This window comes from Acanthochromis polyacanthus, chromosome 11 (genome assembly GCF_021347895.1).
Source record: "Acanthochromis polyacanthus isolate Apoly-LR-REF ecotype Palm Island chromosome 11, KAUST_Apoly_ChrSc, whole genome shotgun sequence".
Lineage (NCBI taxonomy): Eukaryota > Metazoa > Chordata > Actinopteri > Pomacentridae > Acanthochromis > Acanthochromis polyacanthus.
This window is the reverse complement of record NC_067123.1, coordinates 30,827,953-30,844,680: the sequence shown is the minus strand read 5'-3', so window position 1 is coordinate 30,844,680 and position 16,728 is coordinate 30,827,953. Positions and strand designations below refer to the sequence as shown.

Here is a 16,728-nt window from a genome sequence, read left to right as displayed (position 1 = left end):
CTTGGTTGACATTTCTGGTAACTTGCACCTCATGCTGAAATGTTTGCGATCCGAGTTTAAAGGTGATGTCTATCATGCTTAAAGTGTCCAAACTATCGCCAGTAACAGCTACTGAGATGATGAATTTCTTCTTTAGAGGCCTTTTTGCTAAGGAGGAGACTGACATCTTTGTCTCTTCACTAATAAATGAAATAGTGGCACCTGGTCTAATTTGATGTGCATGTCACTGCCTTCAAGAATTCCATTTACAAGGGAGGTATTTATTCACAGCAGTTTCTGTGTTGTCAGTTGTTGTTTCACTGAGGCAGACACCTGGGGCCTCAGGAGAAATAGCTGATGGGTGCCCCACATCAATAGCTAATGGTCATTTCCCTGATGAAGTCTTCCAGGATCTTTGTAATTACTCTTGGTGGGGTACTTTGGCTCTTTTTCCTCATACTGCTGGAATGAGACATGTTTGGGATGAGGATTTGGGCATCGGCAGTGAGGGTCATAGTCGGGTCTGTGGGAAGAGGTATGCCTACCTCTCCTTTCCTCATAAAGGTTAAAGGCTTGATCTGAGTACGAATATTCCCTGTAAGGTGTTTTATACCTGTCAGGTTCTCTGTCAGTGTAGTCTCAATAGCGGTGAGTCACCTGAAGAGGATAGCGCTCTGGTGAAGAATATTGAGAATGTGGATTTCTGTTTGGGGACCGTCCATAACCAGACCTCCATGCATTTCTGTGTCTATCTGCGCTCCTCGTGTAAGCTGAGGGAGATCGTGGAGAATGTACATGCATGGTTCTCTCACGATGCTGCATACTGCGGCGCTCATCCATTTTCACTTTAAGGGCATCAAGGTTATTACTTAGGTCTTTGACCGTAGCAGTGAGAGCCTGGACTACTTTTCTAAATTCATTGTCATTTTCATGTACAGAATTAACAGTCTGTAGAGGGCTCCCTTGTTGAGCAACATTAATTGGGGATATAGGGATCACTAACCTGGCTGCATGGAGTGCTCACTCAGCTTGGGAGGCAATATCAAAAGCCTCCTTAAAGGTTTTCACTCCTTCATGGTACTTCACTTGTCCTGATCCAGACCAGCAATGAAGCGACGACATTTTCATATACTCTGTGGCGTTCTTTTCAAAGTCAGGGAATGCTTCTTTAAAAAGTCGACATATGTGTGTAGCGTAAACTTCCATTGCTTCATTAGGCAATCTATGATGAGCATTTGGGAATGTTACATCCTTTTGGCCAAAACCTGCCTGTAATTGTTTCTTTGTTTCAGCATATGAGCACTGAATTTCATGGGGCAGATTATTCCACACAATACACAGTTCAGGTGGTAGTCTTGTGGGTAACTCGGTTGCTAACACTGTAGGCAGATCCATACCACTTTCTTTGTAATGTGCTTCATGAATTATTTCATAGCAGCGAGCCCATAGCTGAAAAGACTCACGGCCATCATTGAGAAAAGCTGACAGCAACGGAAGCCTCGCGGGGTTCCCTGTGCGCAGCTGGACTGCTGCGCTCCAGAAGGGACTTCTTCATCTGACATGATGACGTTTCTTCCCCGTATATTACTTTCTTTACCTTTCAAGTGGAGATAGGTGACTGAAAAACGGTTTATAAACTCTCTGAAGCTATTAAAACAAAACAAAAAAACACGGGTGGTTATTGCGAGCTAACTCATTTTACTGAAGGCTAATCTAGCAGGTAGCATGGCTAACGTTAGCTTCTGGCGTCAGAGACTTACAAAGTTAAGCAGAATCCCGCTTGGCGATTTTTCACAGCAGAAACATCCCGCCGCTGCCACCAGTGTAAGCGTTGTGGGTGTTTGAGGTGCAGAGAAGAATCACTCTGGACACATTCTGGATCTGTTCATAACTTTTAGTAAGCTCTGCACGCACCATCTTTCTTACATTGACTTATTCATTTTGCATTTCACTCAAAGGTCCTTCATAAGGCTGAAATAGAAAATTCTGGTCTGCGACATTATCTGTTAGCTGTTGCTACTAGAGACATTGTGCAATAATACTCCTTTCATACAATAGCAACATGTATGCCTATTGAACCAATTATTTCTCCCAGAAATTACATTCATATACAACTAAACTGCAGTAGAAATGCACTTTCTCACAGATCACATTTATTTTTGATGTATGACAGCAGTATTTCCAATAACATCTCCTTGTCATTTATTACATTGCTTTTCGGTTTCTTCTTTCTAGCAAACCAGTCAGATGTGTTATAGGGCAGGATATTATCAGTTATCTTCAATGACTCAAAAAATGGAGGAAAAGCTTCAAATATGTTTGAAACAATCATAATTTGACCCAAATTATTCTGTTTGTCCAGAACTAAGTCAAACCAAGTCATTTTGATGCTTAAGCTTAATCAAGCTTCTAACAATTACCGCTGTTCAAAATAGAAGTCTTTACTATTACATCATAGTAGGGCTGGGCGATTTGGTCTAAATAAAAAAATCTCCGATTTTTTAAAGAAAAATTCGAGTTTCGATTCAATTTTCGATTTTTTCTTTCAATGCACTTAAAAATTACTGCAGACATCAGATATACTGTCAAAAGTAACTTTATTGCTGTAATTGTCCTCAGAATAAAAAAACACATGTAAACAATTTAATGAACAAGTTAATGACGCAAGTTAATGAGGCTCTGTAATTCAACAATTTCCCCAGGAACTGAGAGCATCTTTTAATCCGTGGGCAATTATTTCACCGGTGTGGTAATCGGGGAAATATGCTGTCTGGAGGCAGATGCTGTGCATGGTCCAGCTGTCGTTGCGCTGTGAGACTCATGTATGGCTGCATTGTCCGGCCACCTCCTCCAGCTCGTTGCGGATCTTTTGCCGAGTGGTATTGTACAGGTGAGGCAGCGCCACATCGGCAAAATACTTGCGACTGGGTACAATGTACCTTGCATCTAACACTTTCAACAGCTGCAGTCAATTCCAGTTATTTTCAGTACAAAAAAATCGCTAATATTCTATTTGTAAATAAAAAATATGACGAGAAATACAGGGAATATTGGACGCACATCGCGAGGTGCATTTCCTTGAAAACGACCAATTCGTGGATTATATACCGACTTCAGGACATGTTTTGGACAAAATAGTTTACTGGCTTGTGTCGTCTGGATGTAAAAGGTTGGATTATGGCCGTTTTTTGTGGAATATTTTCATCTGTGTGTAATAATGAACCCGGAAATGTGAGTCGCGCTGTGTGCGTTGAAGCCATGTATAGAGAACGGATGGATGGATATTTGTTGTTTGTCAGACAAATGTGTTTATATTACCCGCTGTGGTAATCACATCTGAAAGTGGTTTATACCGACGGATTCATGAGAATCTAAGCTTTCCATCGGCGTATAGTGTTTGTATAATCGCGTTTGGAGCCTTCGGACATTCTTGAAATTCCTATGCAAATTAGTAAGTGTACCGCCGGCAGTACACTGAAGTTTTAAAAATACTTTGCAGCGAGGCTTTGTCTGTTGTTCGTCTGAAGCATCAAAACCGAACCAGTTCCAAATGATTGAGTTAGCTGTGCCTTTCTTTTGAATGAGTTCTCTGTTACATGTTGCCGCTGCCACGGGGAAGGGGGCTGTGTCACACCGCGCTACGGAAGCCCACGAGGAATGGGTGGACGGAAAGCGAAAGATGCCGGAAAACTGCGGGGGAAAAACTCGAGTTTGCAAAATAAAAATCTTTTTTAGCAACAAATTCGATAAATTGATTAAATTGATTTTTTGCCCAGCCCTACATCATAGTCTATCAGACACAGGTGTCAGAATACATTTGCTTCATGATGACATTCTATTTCTTTCAAACTGTAAATTACAAGGCAGTTTAGTTATATAGGAACATAGTTTTTGAGAGATAGGTTTGACTGGAGGCTAACGTTTGAGCTTCTATGAATCCATTCATAAGACAAGAAAGGCACTCAAAAAGAGCAGTACTCTGCCAACATGGCTCAGTCGTTGTATGATTTCTGACAGTTAAGACCCGATTAGTCCGCTGATCGATTTGTAGTATGATCGCAATCATGTAATTGTCAGCAAGCAGCTGACGCAGTGTTCACTTGTTGCCATAGTTACAATGATGCCGTACAGCTATCTCATAATGATACAGAAATCTTTAATAAATCCATTTATCCAGATTATAAGTCGCATCACAGCCAAAATCTAATCTGGTGGTCCTTGTGTCATTTCTAACCTTCCCTGAAATTTCATCCAAATCCGTTATTCTGTTAATGAGTAATGTTGCGCACAGACAGATTCACAGATTACCTGAAGGACAAACGTACACTGATCGTCGCATAACTCCACTGCATTCCTTGGCGGAGTAATAAAGGTCTAGTCCTGCTTCCCACTGTTACTGTAGGAGAAGTTCCCACATTTCTACAATTCTACAATTCTACAATTCTACAATTTCATTTGGCAGACGCTTTTGTCCAAAGCGACGTACAACACAAGCAAGAATTCAGACATAAGGAAAAACCTGTAGTAAGTGCAAAAAGTGCTTCAAGTGCGATTGGTCGAAGGTGTTGCCATCAAGTTGCAGAAGAAATTGCCAACCCCCCCCTTTTTTTTAATACTTTGTCAGCGCTTGGGTTTTGGACCACCTGACTTATTCTACCCCTAAGGTGGAGTCAGATTAAGTGCCTCGGTGTTCTCTGAACAATTGAGTCTTCAGTTGTCTCTTAAAAGTAGAAAGGGACTCAGCAGAATGCACAGAGTTTGGTAGATTGTTCCACCATTTGGGAACAACAGAGGAAAAGAGTCTGGCTAGAGATATCGAGCCGTGCTGGGCTGGAAGCACCAGGCGTCTCTCACATGCAGAGCGAAGTGGACGTGAAGGGGAGTAGACCTGAATCAGGAAATCCAGGTAGGCTGGGGCCATTCTTGTAAATGTTTTGTAAGCCAGGAGAAGAGTTTTGAATTTGATTCTGGCTGCAACTGGAAGCCAGTGAAGGGAGATGAACAGGGGAGTGACATGAGCTCTTTTGGGCTGGTAAAAGACCAGACGTGCTGCTGCATTCTGGATCATCTGTAGAGGTTTGACTGTACATGCAGGGAGACCTGCCAGAAGAGAGTTGCAGTAGTCAATGCGTGACATCACAAGAGCCTGAACCAGACGTTCTGTGGCCTGTTGGGTCAGGAAGGGTCTGATCTTCCTGATGTTGTAGAGGGCATAACGACAAGCTCGAGAAACTGAGGCCACGTGAACCTTAAAGGTCAGCTGGTCATCAATCATGACACCCAGGTTTCTGGCTGAGTTTGTGGGCACAAGTAGGCTCGAGTGAAGTTGGACACTGATCTGAGGCTGAACAGATAGACAAGCTGGAAAGACCATCAGTTCAGTCTTAGACAGATTCAGCTGAAGGTGCCGTTCCTTCATCCATGTGGAGATATCAGCCAGACATGCTGATATCCGAGCTACATTTCACTGATAGACTTTAAAATTGCACTGAATATCATTTAATTATTACCAGATAAAGTTGCATTTTAGCTTGTCTGGCACTTTGTCTGCCCTTTCCCTGATTTTTCCACTTTTGCGGCAAGTAGGATAAATAATTTTTAAAAATCACTGTCTATAAATCTGTAAATCTGTCTATCATGCAGTGTTAGCTGCTGCACAGCGACTTACTAAACCTCCAAGCTGTGTTTGACCTGTATTGTTCTGAATGCAGTCCAAGGTCTTACATTGAAAACATGCCATGGATTTGGTTTTGAGGCACAAGCAGCTGAACTATTGAGGATGTAACTATAAGCACTCTTTATTTATCCAAAAATGCTAATGACTAGTCATCAAATGTAGGTGGACAGACCAAAAAAAAAAAACTGAAATAAAGCAGCCTGTAGATCCTCCTTACACAACTTCTCACTGGTGGAAAGCTCTTTTCAAAAACATTAGCTTTGACATCAACAAGAGGCTGCTGGTATTAGAGTTGTTTTGGTTTTTTGTCCGTCTGCCTTTCCCGCTGCTTGTTGTCTAACTGAAAGGGATGATGAATGCAGTAGACGAGTGGAGTTTGCGGCTGTTTCTTCTCCCCTCCGCTCCCATCCATCAACCTCCATCTTTTCATTTCATTCTCCCACTCCTCTTCTTCTTAGTTACACCTCTCTTCCTCTGTCTTTCTTCCAGCCCACAAGTCTGATCCTCTGTGGCTTTCTCATCTCACTCTTTTTCTTTTTTTGACCTCATTTCTATTCCTCTCTCACCCCAACCATTGAGTATCACAGCATCAAGGGCCAAGTCCCTCTTGCAGCATGCATGTGTGTGTAACAGGCTCGTGATTAGCTGATGTAAAGCGAAGGATGGCTCAATAGATCTCTTTATTAGCTGTCATCCCTTATAATGCAGAAATAAGACAAAAGCATCAAACCACACAGGCACACAAACGCACAAGCGTCACACTCATTTATGCTCCGTCAGATTCAAGGTCAGAGCTATTCCATGTCACCTTGTAAAAATAAAACTGAAAAGCTGCTCAAGGTCACTGAAGTGCCTGTCCATCTTTTTGCCCACTCTCTGTTTCACCCCTCCCTTCTTGTTTCCCTCTGTCCTCTTTCAATCTCATAACAGACAGCTCGTGTAAATATTTTGCAAAATGTCAAAATTAGTCAGCTTTTATTCATGTCCGTGTGTGTCTGTGTGTGTGTATGTGTGTGTTTTACAGCCTTTTGGTGTGAACCAGCCTGGTCCCTATGTCATGTACACCACATTGGATTCCAATGGCTACCTGAAAAACGCCTCAGGTAAATATTTGCTTTTATCTTTCTATCTTTTGCTGCTAATGCTTAAACAGCTCTGGTCAGAGATAGAAGTTAGCCACAGACACTTACTTCTATGAAAGTGGCATTGCCGGAGATTTTATAAAGACACTGTTAAGAGGTTAATAACTTAACCTCCCAACAGTGACATGACGCCTTCATCTGGCTGAACACCACAGGTCTGACTTTGGATGATTTTGAGAAAGTAGAAAATGAGACGAAAACAGACATACTGATTTTATTTTTTCACTTTCTCTTTCTATAAATGAAAACAGCCCCTGTGCCTCAAAGTCAAAGGCTGCAGTAGAAAAGGCAACTAAAGTATAGGCAACAATATACTTCTAGAGTGTGTGCACAGTTCACATTTAACTATTCTACAGATATTTAAGGCCTTGTTAAAAGCTTTAAGTCTTACATTTACGTCTTACATTTGGACCTGTAAAAGTTTTCTAACATAACTTTGGGCATAGAAAAAATATTATTCACTAATACGTAATTACATAATTTAGTTTTAAGTTGTGTATCCAAGATTAGCTAATCAATTGATCAATTACAGAGTCGGGAATTACTGCACTAGCACTGTCTGTCTGATGCAGGTTTTTCATAGTTTATGCAAGACTAATATAGATAAACACTGTAATATCTTGCAAAGCACTTGGGGCCTTTTTCCCCTCTGAAATTCTTCCCTCGCTGAAGCTACACTCAACAAACTGTAGCTTCTTGTTTTACTTTTATTTGCTTCAGATTTGATTACAGGGTGCATGTCTTTCTCAAAAATCAGTCACAAGACCTGTGAGTCTGCTTTTTGTTTCTTGTTTTAGTCATGCTGGATCACCTGTAGCTCTCTTTATATTTATGCCTTGTTTTGACACATAAAGGGTAGTAATTATACAGGGATGTAGTTACGAGTGCCGGAAGAGAAACCCTGCTTCATGAGTTCTCAAAAAATGGATCTTTCATTACTTTTGCCTCAATCTGTCAGCATCTGGTTTGTTTTTCAATTTTAGAACAAACACAGTAGAACACTTTAGGATTTGTTCACATTTCACCCTATTATAAATTACTCCACTGTTCAAATGTTTGAGGTCACTTCGAAATGTCCTTATTTTTGAAAGAAAAGCATTTTTTCATGAAATAACATTAAATGAATCAGCAATACAGTCTAGACATTGTTAATGTGATAAATTACTATTCTCGCCGGAAACGCCTGGCTTCTAGGGGAATATCTACATAAGAGTACAGAGGCTCATTTCCAGCAACCATCACTCCTGTGTTCTAATGGTACATTGTGTTAGCTAATGGTGTTGAAAGCCTAATTGATGGTTAGAAAACCCTTGTGCAATTATGTAAGCACATGAATAAAAGTGTGAGTTTTCATGGAAAACAAGAAATTGCCTGGGTGACTCCAAGCTTTTGAAGGGTTGTGTATGTTTAGAATTGTATCACTCTCAGTCAAAAACACTATGACTCCATCTTTGATTATTATGTTCTAAACAGTAGGGTCACTGGGTCACCATAAGATCAGAAATTTCATTAACCCAGGAGTGGATGAACGTTACCCTGGTGGTGCTGTTTAAGACTGCTAAGGATAGGCAGAGAAACATAGATGCATAGAGAGATAAGATGAGACATTGAGGACATCAGTGTTGTTTCATATTAGCTACAGTTAACCTTGTTGACGTTACACTGTGGGAAGGACAAAGAGCTGGATGAGGACAAGATGCACTGACAGCCTGGGGTCAGAGATATATATAGTCTGTGTGGATTCCACTGTGCAGCCTAGTCCCATTTTGTCAGATTTCATCGTTTCATTTGTCTGTTGGCACAGTTGGAGTATATACATATCTAAAAAAGTGAGTGGACCGATCACTGTCCAAAATCATTATTATGTCACCACCATTTAACAACTAAGAGCTCCTGACTGCAAAATAGCACTAAAAGTGATCGACCAAAGGCTGCAGATTTATCAGTTAGGTGCTGTCTGTGCAAACCAAAACACAGAGTTGACAAAGTATTAGCACTAGTTGTCCTGTATTTAATTGTTTCGAAGCAGGATGCTACCCACGGTTTCATTCCCTACCACACACTCCACTGGTTCATGGCAGTTAAATAGGCCCAGAGACTTTCCCAGAGTTCTTGCTACTTTCACCCATGCCCACTGCAAAGAGGATGGAGAGTGATATAGACTCCCACTGAATGTGGAGGGACTGGCCGCTTAAGAGTCCTACTAAAGTTAGATACTCCAAAGATCTTTGCACTTAAATAGTTTGCACTTGTTAATTTGTAAGTCCTCATCTTATTCCAGGACTGCACACAGACAGCTGACCTGAACACACTTCTGTACATACTACATATGTGGGCGAGGGGGACTTGCTTTAGAAAGCATGAGAGCTTCCTTGCTTATTGTGCTTGTCTGAACTGCAAAACAAAAGTCACAAAAGAGACCGCAGTTTATGCAACAGCTTCACAAGAATTGGACAGTACATGGAACCTTGCAGAAACAGTAAGTCAGAAACGTGAGTTGACTTTTTCTTATTGCTTCTAAATCTTTACTAATAAGTACATGGCATTAAAACATTACCCCTATCTCTTTTCTTGTTGCAAAGTGTATTAACACGCAGCCTTCACTCCTCTTGGAAAGCTTTCAACAAGGTTTTTAAACCAAGCTACAGGGATTTGCTGCCATTCAGCCCCAAGAGCATTACTGAGGTTAGCCGACTCACAGTCAACATTCCAGTTCATCCCCAAGGCGCTGGATGAGTTTCAGATAAGGGCTCTGTGTTTATACCAGTCAAGTTCTTCCACACTTATTTTTCTAGAGACCATGTTGTGTTCATCGTGGCTGTGTCATGCTTAAACAAACAAAGGTCTTTACAAAACTGTTGCCACAAAGCTGGAAGCACACTATTGCGTATAATGTCATTGTATGCTGTTGCTATCACTGTTTAGATTTCCCTTTAAGTGGTTATCATGAAAATTTTAGAACAATGGTGTATAAATGTGGCACTGTGAAACAAATGTGAGCTTTAGAAACGAGGTACTCACCATGACAGACGGTATAAAAAAAATCACAGAGCTTTATAGTAAGATTTACCTCATTGTTAAGCTGTCAGGCCAATGACTTTACTGTTTTGTTTCCCCCTTATCACTCTCATAGAGTCATTTTTTAATCACAGCAGAGAGCTTTTCACAAGGAAAGCCCGCTATATGCTTCTTGTCCAGCATCAAACAGCAGATAAACACAGTTAGAAACCAGATAAACATAGCAGAGCATTTAGCACTCAATGAGTCACATTTTTTTGTTAAGAATCGGTTGTGGCTAAAAATATCTAAGTGATTCAACTCTTCTGGGAAGGCTATCTACAAGGTTTAGGAGTGTGTTTATGGGAATTTTTGACCGTTCTTCCACAAGCGCATTTGTGAGGTCACACACTGACATTGGATGAGAAGGCCTGGCTCCCAGTCTCCACTCCAATTCATCCCAAAGGTGTTCCATCAGGTTGAGGTCAGGACTCTGCGCAGGCCAGTCAAGTTCATCCACATCAGACTCTGTGATGGACTTTGCTTTGTGCGCTGGTGCACAGTCATGTTGGAAGAGGAAGGAGCCAGCTCCAAACTGTTCCCACAAAGTTGGGAGCATGGAATTGTCCAAAATGCTGAAGCATTCAGAGTTGCTTTCACTGGAACTAAGGGGCCAAGCCCAGCTCCTGAAAAGCCACCCCACACCATAATCCCCCCTCCACCAAACTTTACACTTGGCACAATACATTCTGACAAGTATCGTTCTCCTGGCAACCGCCAAACCCAGAGTCGTCCATCAGATTGCCACATGGAGAAGCGCGATTGGTCACTCCAGAGAAGGCATCTCCATTGCTCTAGAGTCCAGTAGCGCCGTGCTTTACACCACTGCATCCGATGCTTTGCATTGCACTTGGTGATGTATGGCTTGGATGCAGCTGCTCGGCCATGGAAACCCATTCCATCAAGCTCTCTGTGCACTGTTCTTGAGCTAATCTGAAGACCACATGAAGTTTGAAGGTCTGTAGCGGCAGAAAGTTGGCCACCTTTTGGCACTATGCGCCTCAGTATCCACTGACCCCAGTCCGTCAGTTTACGTGGCGAATCACTTGGTGGCTGAGTTGCTGTCGTTCCCGCACACTTCCAGTTTCATATAATACAGCTGACAGTTGACTGTGGAATATTTAGGAGCGAGGAAATGTCACGACTGGATTTGTTGCACAGGTGACATCCTATCACAGTTCCACGCTGGAATTCACTGAGCTCCTGAGAGCGACCCATTCTTTCACAAATGTTTGTAAAAGCAGTCTGCATGCCTAGGTGCTTGATTTTATACACCTGTGACCATGGAGTGATTGGAACACCTGATTCTGATTATTTGGATGAGTGAGCGAATACTTTTGGCATTATAGTGTGTGTGTGTGTGTGTGTGTGTGTGTGTGTGTGTGTGTGTGTGTATATATATATATATATATATATATATACCGGGTTTTGCAAAAGTTCTGTTACACGGTTTCATGATCTTTAGAGACGTTTACATGTCGGAGTGAAAAATTCCATTAAAGAAAATGAAAGTTCTACCTTATAGGCAGGTGTCCTTAATACAATTTTTTCCTCCGGTGAAGTTGTATCAAGATGGAAGTCAAAAGAGTTGAGATATCTGCTCTCCTTCATGCTGGCCACAACAAGTCTGACAGAGCCAAGCAGCTGAACATCAGCCGGATGCCGTCCACAGAGTCGCGGAGAGGCTCAAGAATGGCGAAGATCTTTCAGTGATCTTTCAAAAATGGTGAAGACCTGAAAGATGTTCACCATTCTTTAGCCTCTCTGTGGACGGTCATCCGGCTGATGTTCAGCACAAAGGAGAGCAGATATCTCAACTCTTTTGACTTCCATCTTGATACAACTTCACCGGAGAAAAAAAATTGTATTAAGGACACCTGCCTATAAGGTAGAACTTTCAGTTTATTTAATGGAATTTTTCACTCCGACATGTAAACGTCTCTAAAGATCATGAAACCGAGTGTAACAGAACTTTTGCAAAGCCCGGTATATATGTGTGTGTGTGTGTGTGTGTGTGTGTGTGTGTGTGTGTGTGTGTGTGTGTGTGTGTTACAGGCCAAATTAGAATCCAGGCAGATTTTAAATCCGCCTAGGCAGAATTAGAATTTTGATTTCGCCAAGGCTAGATTGAAATTTGAAGGGTTTTGAATATGATATGCTCTGTTAATGTAATTATTTGTTTTCCCTAAAATTATGTACCTTGAAATTTGGTTTTAGATACAAGGTAAATAACTACAATCATAACAATCATATAGTTCCTATTAGAAGACCAAGTTTGAAAACATAGAACCCCCTAAGCTCTGTGTCTCCCAAATAGCTCCATCAATCAACAGGGACCCCGATCTAAACATTGGGTTCCTCAAAAAAACACATTCCATTATAATAATCATCACATGTCTCTGATTCCATTGTGATAAAGGCCGTCACACTCTCGCGTATCGAGCCAGCGTATGAGGAACGTATCGAATATTTATACGCACAACTTTTCAGCGTATGAGGTCGATTTTCGGTTAATGACCGTTAGAGTAACGTGAGCCTAGCGTACCGTCAGCGTATGAGTAGCATACGCACAGCGTATGTGAATGTTTGTGATGTGATGTGTATTTGAGTTGGACGTATACTGACGTATGAGTAACGTATATCAGCGTACCTCCGACGTATGAGAAGCGTATGCAGAACGTCAGCCTAACGTCTCATTCTACGTCTCTGTGTCTAGTATACTCAGCTGCCAACTGTAACAAATCTTGGTGATGCTGCAGCACAGCAACCTCCATCCCTGTCACACTCTAGCGTATAGAGCCAGCATATGAGGAACGTATGGACTTTTTGCGGATACGCTGACATACGCTGAAACACCCTAGGAGTACGCTGGAATATGTTTCGACTACGCCGGGGTACGTCGCTGTACGCTGATGTACGCTGACGGCCAAAAATTTTTTTGAACATGCACAAAAATTTTCAGCGTATGCCGACGTATGAATTGTACGCTCCTCATACCCTGAACACGCTAGAGGTACGCTGAAGGTACGTTACTCATACGTCGAATACGCTTCTCATGCGTTGAAATTGAGTGGGGCAGGAAACCTAGCGTTAGAAGAGCATATAATGAACGTGTGTCTGACGTGTGTCTAAGGAATGGATAACGTTATGATGGTAGTTCTAACGACAGTGTAACGTACTCAACTTATGCCTAACGTGTTCTGAGGATACAGCCAACTTATCCCATGCGTATTACATGCGTATTTCCAGCGTATGGGGGGTATATAAAGTCTCACATTTCCAAATCTGTATCAGTTTGTACCAGCAGTTCAGAGATGGAGGTTGCTGTGCTGCAACATCATCAAGATTTGTTACAGTTGGCAGTTCAGTATGCTAGACACAGAAGAAGAAGGCGTAGAATGAGACGTTAGGCTGACGTTCCACATACGCTTCTCATACGTCGGAGGTATGCTGATATACGTTATTCATATGTCAGTATACGTCCAACTCAAATACACATCACATCACATACACTCACATACGCTATGCGTACGCTACTCATACGCTGACAGCACGCTAGGCTCACGTTACTCTAACGGTCATTAACCGAAAATCGACCTCATACGCTGAAAATTTCTGCATATAAACAATTTTTCGAAATTTTCGATACATTCCTCATACGCTGGCTCTATACGCTAGAGTGTGACAGGGCCTTTAATGCTAGATTTTGTGACCCACTCAATTTCAACGTATGAGAAGCGTACTCGACGTATGAGTAACATACCTCTAGCGTGTTCATCATATGAGAAACGTATGAGGAGCGTACAATTCATACGTCGGCATACGCTGAAAATTTTTTGTGCATGTTCAAAAAATATTTTGGCCAACAGCGTACATCAGCGTACAACGACGTACCCCAGCGTAGTCAAAACGTATTCCAGCGTACCCCTAGCGTGTTTCAGCATATGTCAGCGTGTCCCCAAAAAGTCCATACGTTCCTCATACGCTTGCTCTATACGCTAGAGTGTGACAGGGCCTTAAGCAACACATCTCAGGTTAGATACTACATTGGTTACTGTACTTCTTTACTGTTTACTTCACTTATGTTTTCAACTGGGTTAGGTATGAGTGTTCTGCTGTGATATAAGTTTTCTGCTGTGATATATACCATATTGCCAAAAGTATTCGCTCACCCATCCAAATAATCAGAATCAGGTGTTCCAATCACTTCCATGGTCACAGGTGTATAAAATCAAGCACCTAGGCCAAATGATTGTAAAAGCAGTCTTGCTTTTCTAAACATTTGTGAAAGAATGGGTCGCTCTCAGGAGCTTAGTTTATTCCAGCGTGGAATTGTGATAGGAAGCCATCTGTGCAACAAATCCAGTCATGACATTTCCTCGCTCCTAAATATTCCACAGTCAACTGTCAGCTGTATTATAAGAAAGTGGGAGTGTGTGTGTCACGAGCTAGGCTGGGCGGACCAACACAGAGAGCACCACTACCAGAACCAGAATGACTGCAAGGATTTATTGTGGGAGGATGAATGTGGAATGAGAGCAGGAACCAGAGCGCAGGGACGGGGAATGCGGAGAGCAGAGGAATGTGGCCGGGTGGGTCTGGAGCCGGGGATCGGCGGTGGTCTGTGGTCCGGGCGGGAGCCGGAGCGTTTTGGATGACGGAGTGGATACCTGGCGGCCAGACTTCAGGGCTAGAAGTCAGCGAAGGAGGCAGAAGGCAGTTCTCTGATGATCCGGGGGGAATTGAGGAGTTACCAGTGTCAGGCGGGAACGGTGTCTTTTGCCGGTGAAGTTCTGGGAAGGGGCTCCGGGAGGCTGGGTGCTGATGGTGTCTGGCCGGTAATGTTCCGGGAGGAGAGCCGGAGGGCAGTGAGCAGGCGGCGTCTGCTGCGGCTTCAGCAGCCGGGAGGAAAAAAGGGGTTTCAAGAGGGGGTCCAGGCAGAACGGGGGAATCCGAAAGGGAAGGGGACTGGTGCCGAATGGGTTGGGGGTTCGGGTAAGGGTTCCAGGCAGGGAGGCTCCCGGGCAGCGGGTTCTGGAAGAGGGCAGGAGAAAGAACGTTAGTAAAACGTCAAATATACAATAGACTTCAGGAGGCTAGAAGGTGAACTGACTGAGCAGTATATTTCAACAATCTGGCAGGGTGTGGAGTGCTGAACCGGTATTTATTGCAAGGTGAGTGATTAGGGTGATTTCTTCCAGCTGCCCGGGGCTCGAGGAGGAGATTGATTACCCGAGTAGAGACAGCTGTGAAGCCGAGCTCTACTCGGGTGTCGTCCTGCAAGGGAAAACAGGGGAAGAGGGATGGATGGGAGACCAAAGAGCAGACAGGGAGAGAAAACAGGATAGAGGATAAGGGAGGGGGTTAGTTTGGGATGCCAGGTGGGGAGGGATGAGAAGAGGGCCCTGACAGTGTGGGAATGACAGCAAGTCAGCCACCAAGTGATTGGCCATGTCAACTGAGGGACCGGGGTCAGCAGATGCTGAGGCGCGTAGTGCCAAGAGGTGGCCAACTTTCTGCAGAGTCAATCACTACAGACCTTCAAACTTCATGTGGCCTTCAGATTAGCTCAAGAACACTGCGCAGAGAGCTTGATGGAATGGGTTTCCATGGCCGAGCAGCTGCATCCAAGCCATACATCACCAAGTGCAATGCAAAGCGTGGGATGCAGTGGTGTAAAGCACGCCGCCACTGGACTCGAGAGCAGTGGAGACGCCTTCTCTGGAGTGACCACCTACGTTCATATGCGAGTCAAGGCAGGTGAGCGAAGACTTTTGACAATATAGTGTAGGTTTCTACTGTGATTTAAAATGGTTGTACAGTTCTGTCATGCTTTTGGGCTACGGTTTGAATCTTAAAGATCTTGGTAATGAGCACCGATGTTCTCAGTTAACTGCAGATGTGATTAGACAGGGTGTTATTGTTTCTGTCCTGGTGTTTCTCTGAACAGAGTTGGAAATATGTTGTGTATTCAGCTGCTACATTGCCCTGCTAGAGGGCACTATGTATTGATACTGGAACAGCATTGAATGTAGTGAAGAAGAAGTAGTAGAAGAAGAGAATTAAACTGTTGAATGGACTTTAGCATGGCTGACGCTCTCATCCTTTTCTTTTAATGTTTAAAGTGAAGTTAGAATAACATTTTGTTCAGTCAGCGAGTACAACTTTGCCAGTAAAAAGTCTTGACATGCCCTGAAAATGGTCCTGGTGTCTAGGTTCGGTAAGTACAATCCCAATCTGTTTAGAATATCCTGTCTGTATTACAGTCTGTATGTCATAACTGCAGCTTATTTTTCCAGTCTGTGTTTAACTGGGGTGCACAGACAGAGGAGAAGAGCAACAGTAGCCAAAAGCTTTGCCGGCACAAATCCCCAGACCCCTCATTTAACAGCAGCAGGGAAGTGCTGCAAGGGAGCAGGCTGCCTGTGTGTATGTGTGGTGATTTAAAGTGTATTTATTCTGCAGCTTGTAGCTCGGGGAACAGCTAGCGAGCCTGCCAGAGATGAGCAATGATGGGACGCACACAAACACACACACACGCACACACTTATAACCACACACGCCCACAATGTCTGGTCCTTTCCACTGGGGCCCAACGATCTTCACTTACCCTTCACCCTCCTGAATGGGAAAGAGAGTGGGGTGAAAAGGAGAGATTATACAATGCTGAGAAATAGAGACACGGGCCAAGGAGGCACAATATCTGAATGGAGCTGAAAAGAGGAGAGAAAGGAAGGGAAGTTATTAAATATACCATAGATATAACAAAAGTTTAACTCGAGTAGTAGAATATTATTGAAGAAGACAGGAGAAGAAGTAGAATGATCTTAGATACTGTACCTGAGAGGCTCACTGCACACTCAGAAATGATAC

The 16,728-nt window shown here is 43.0% G+C and overlaps 1 protein-coding gene across 1 annotated transcript in view; it reads left to right on the top strand.

The window, feature by feature from the left end:
* itfg1 (integrin alpha FG-GAP repeat containing 1) overlaps positions 1–16,728 on the top strand; it is a 352,137-nt gene that overhangs the window by 277,971 nt on the left and 57,438 nt on the right. Inside the window, exon 14 of the mRNA XM_051955816.1 lies at positions 6,681–6,759. Within this exon, the coding sequence (XP_051811776.1) occupies positions 6,681–6,759 (79 nt within the window). The remainder of the gene's footprint in view (positions 1–6,680; positions 6,760–16,728) is intronic.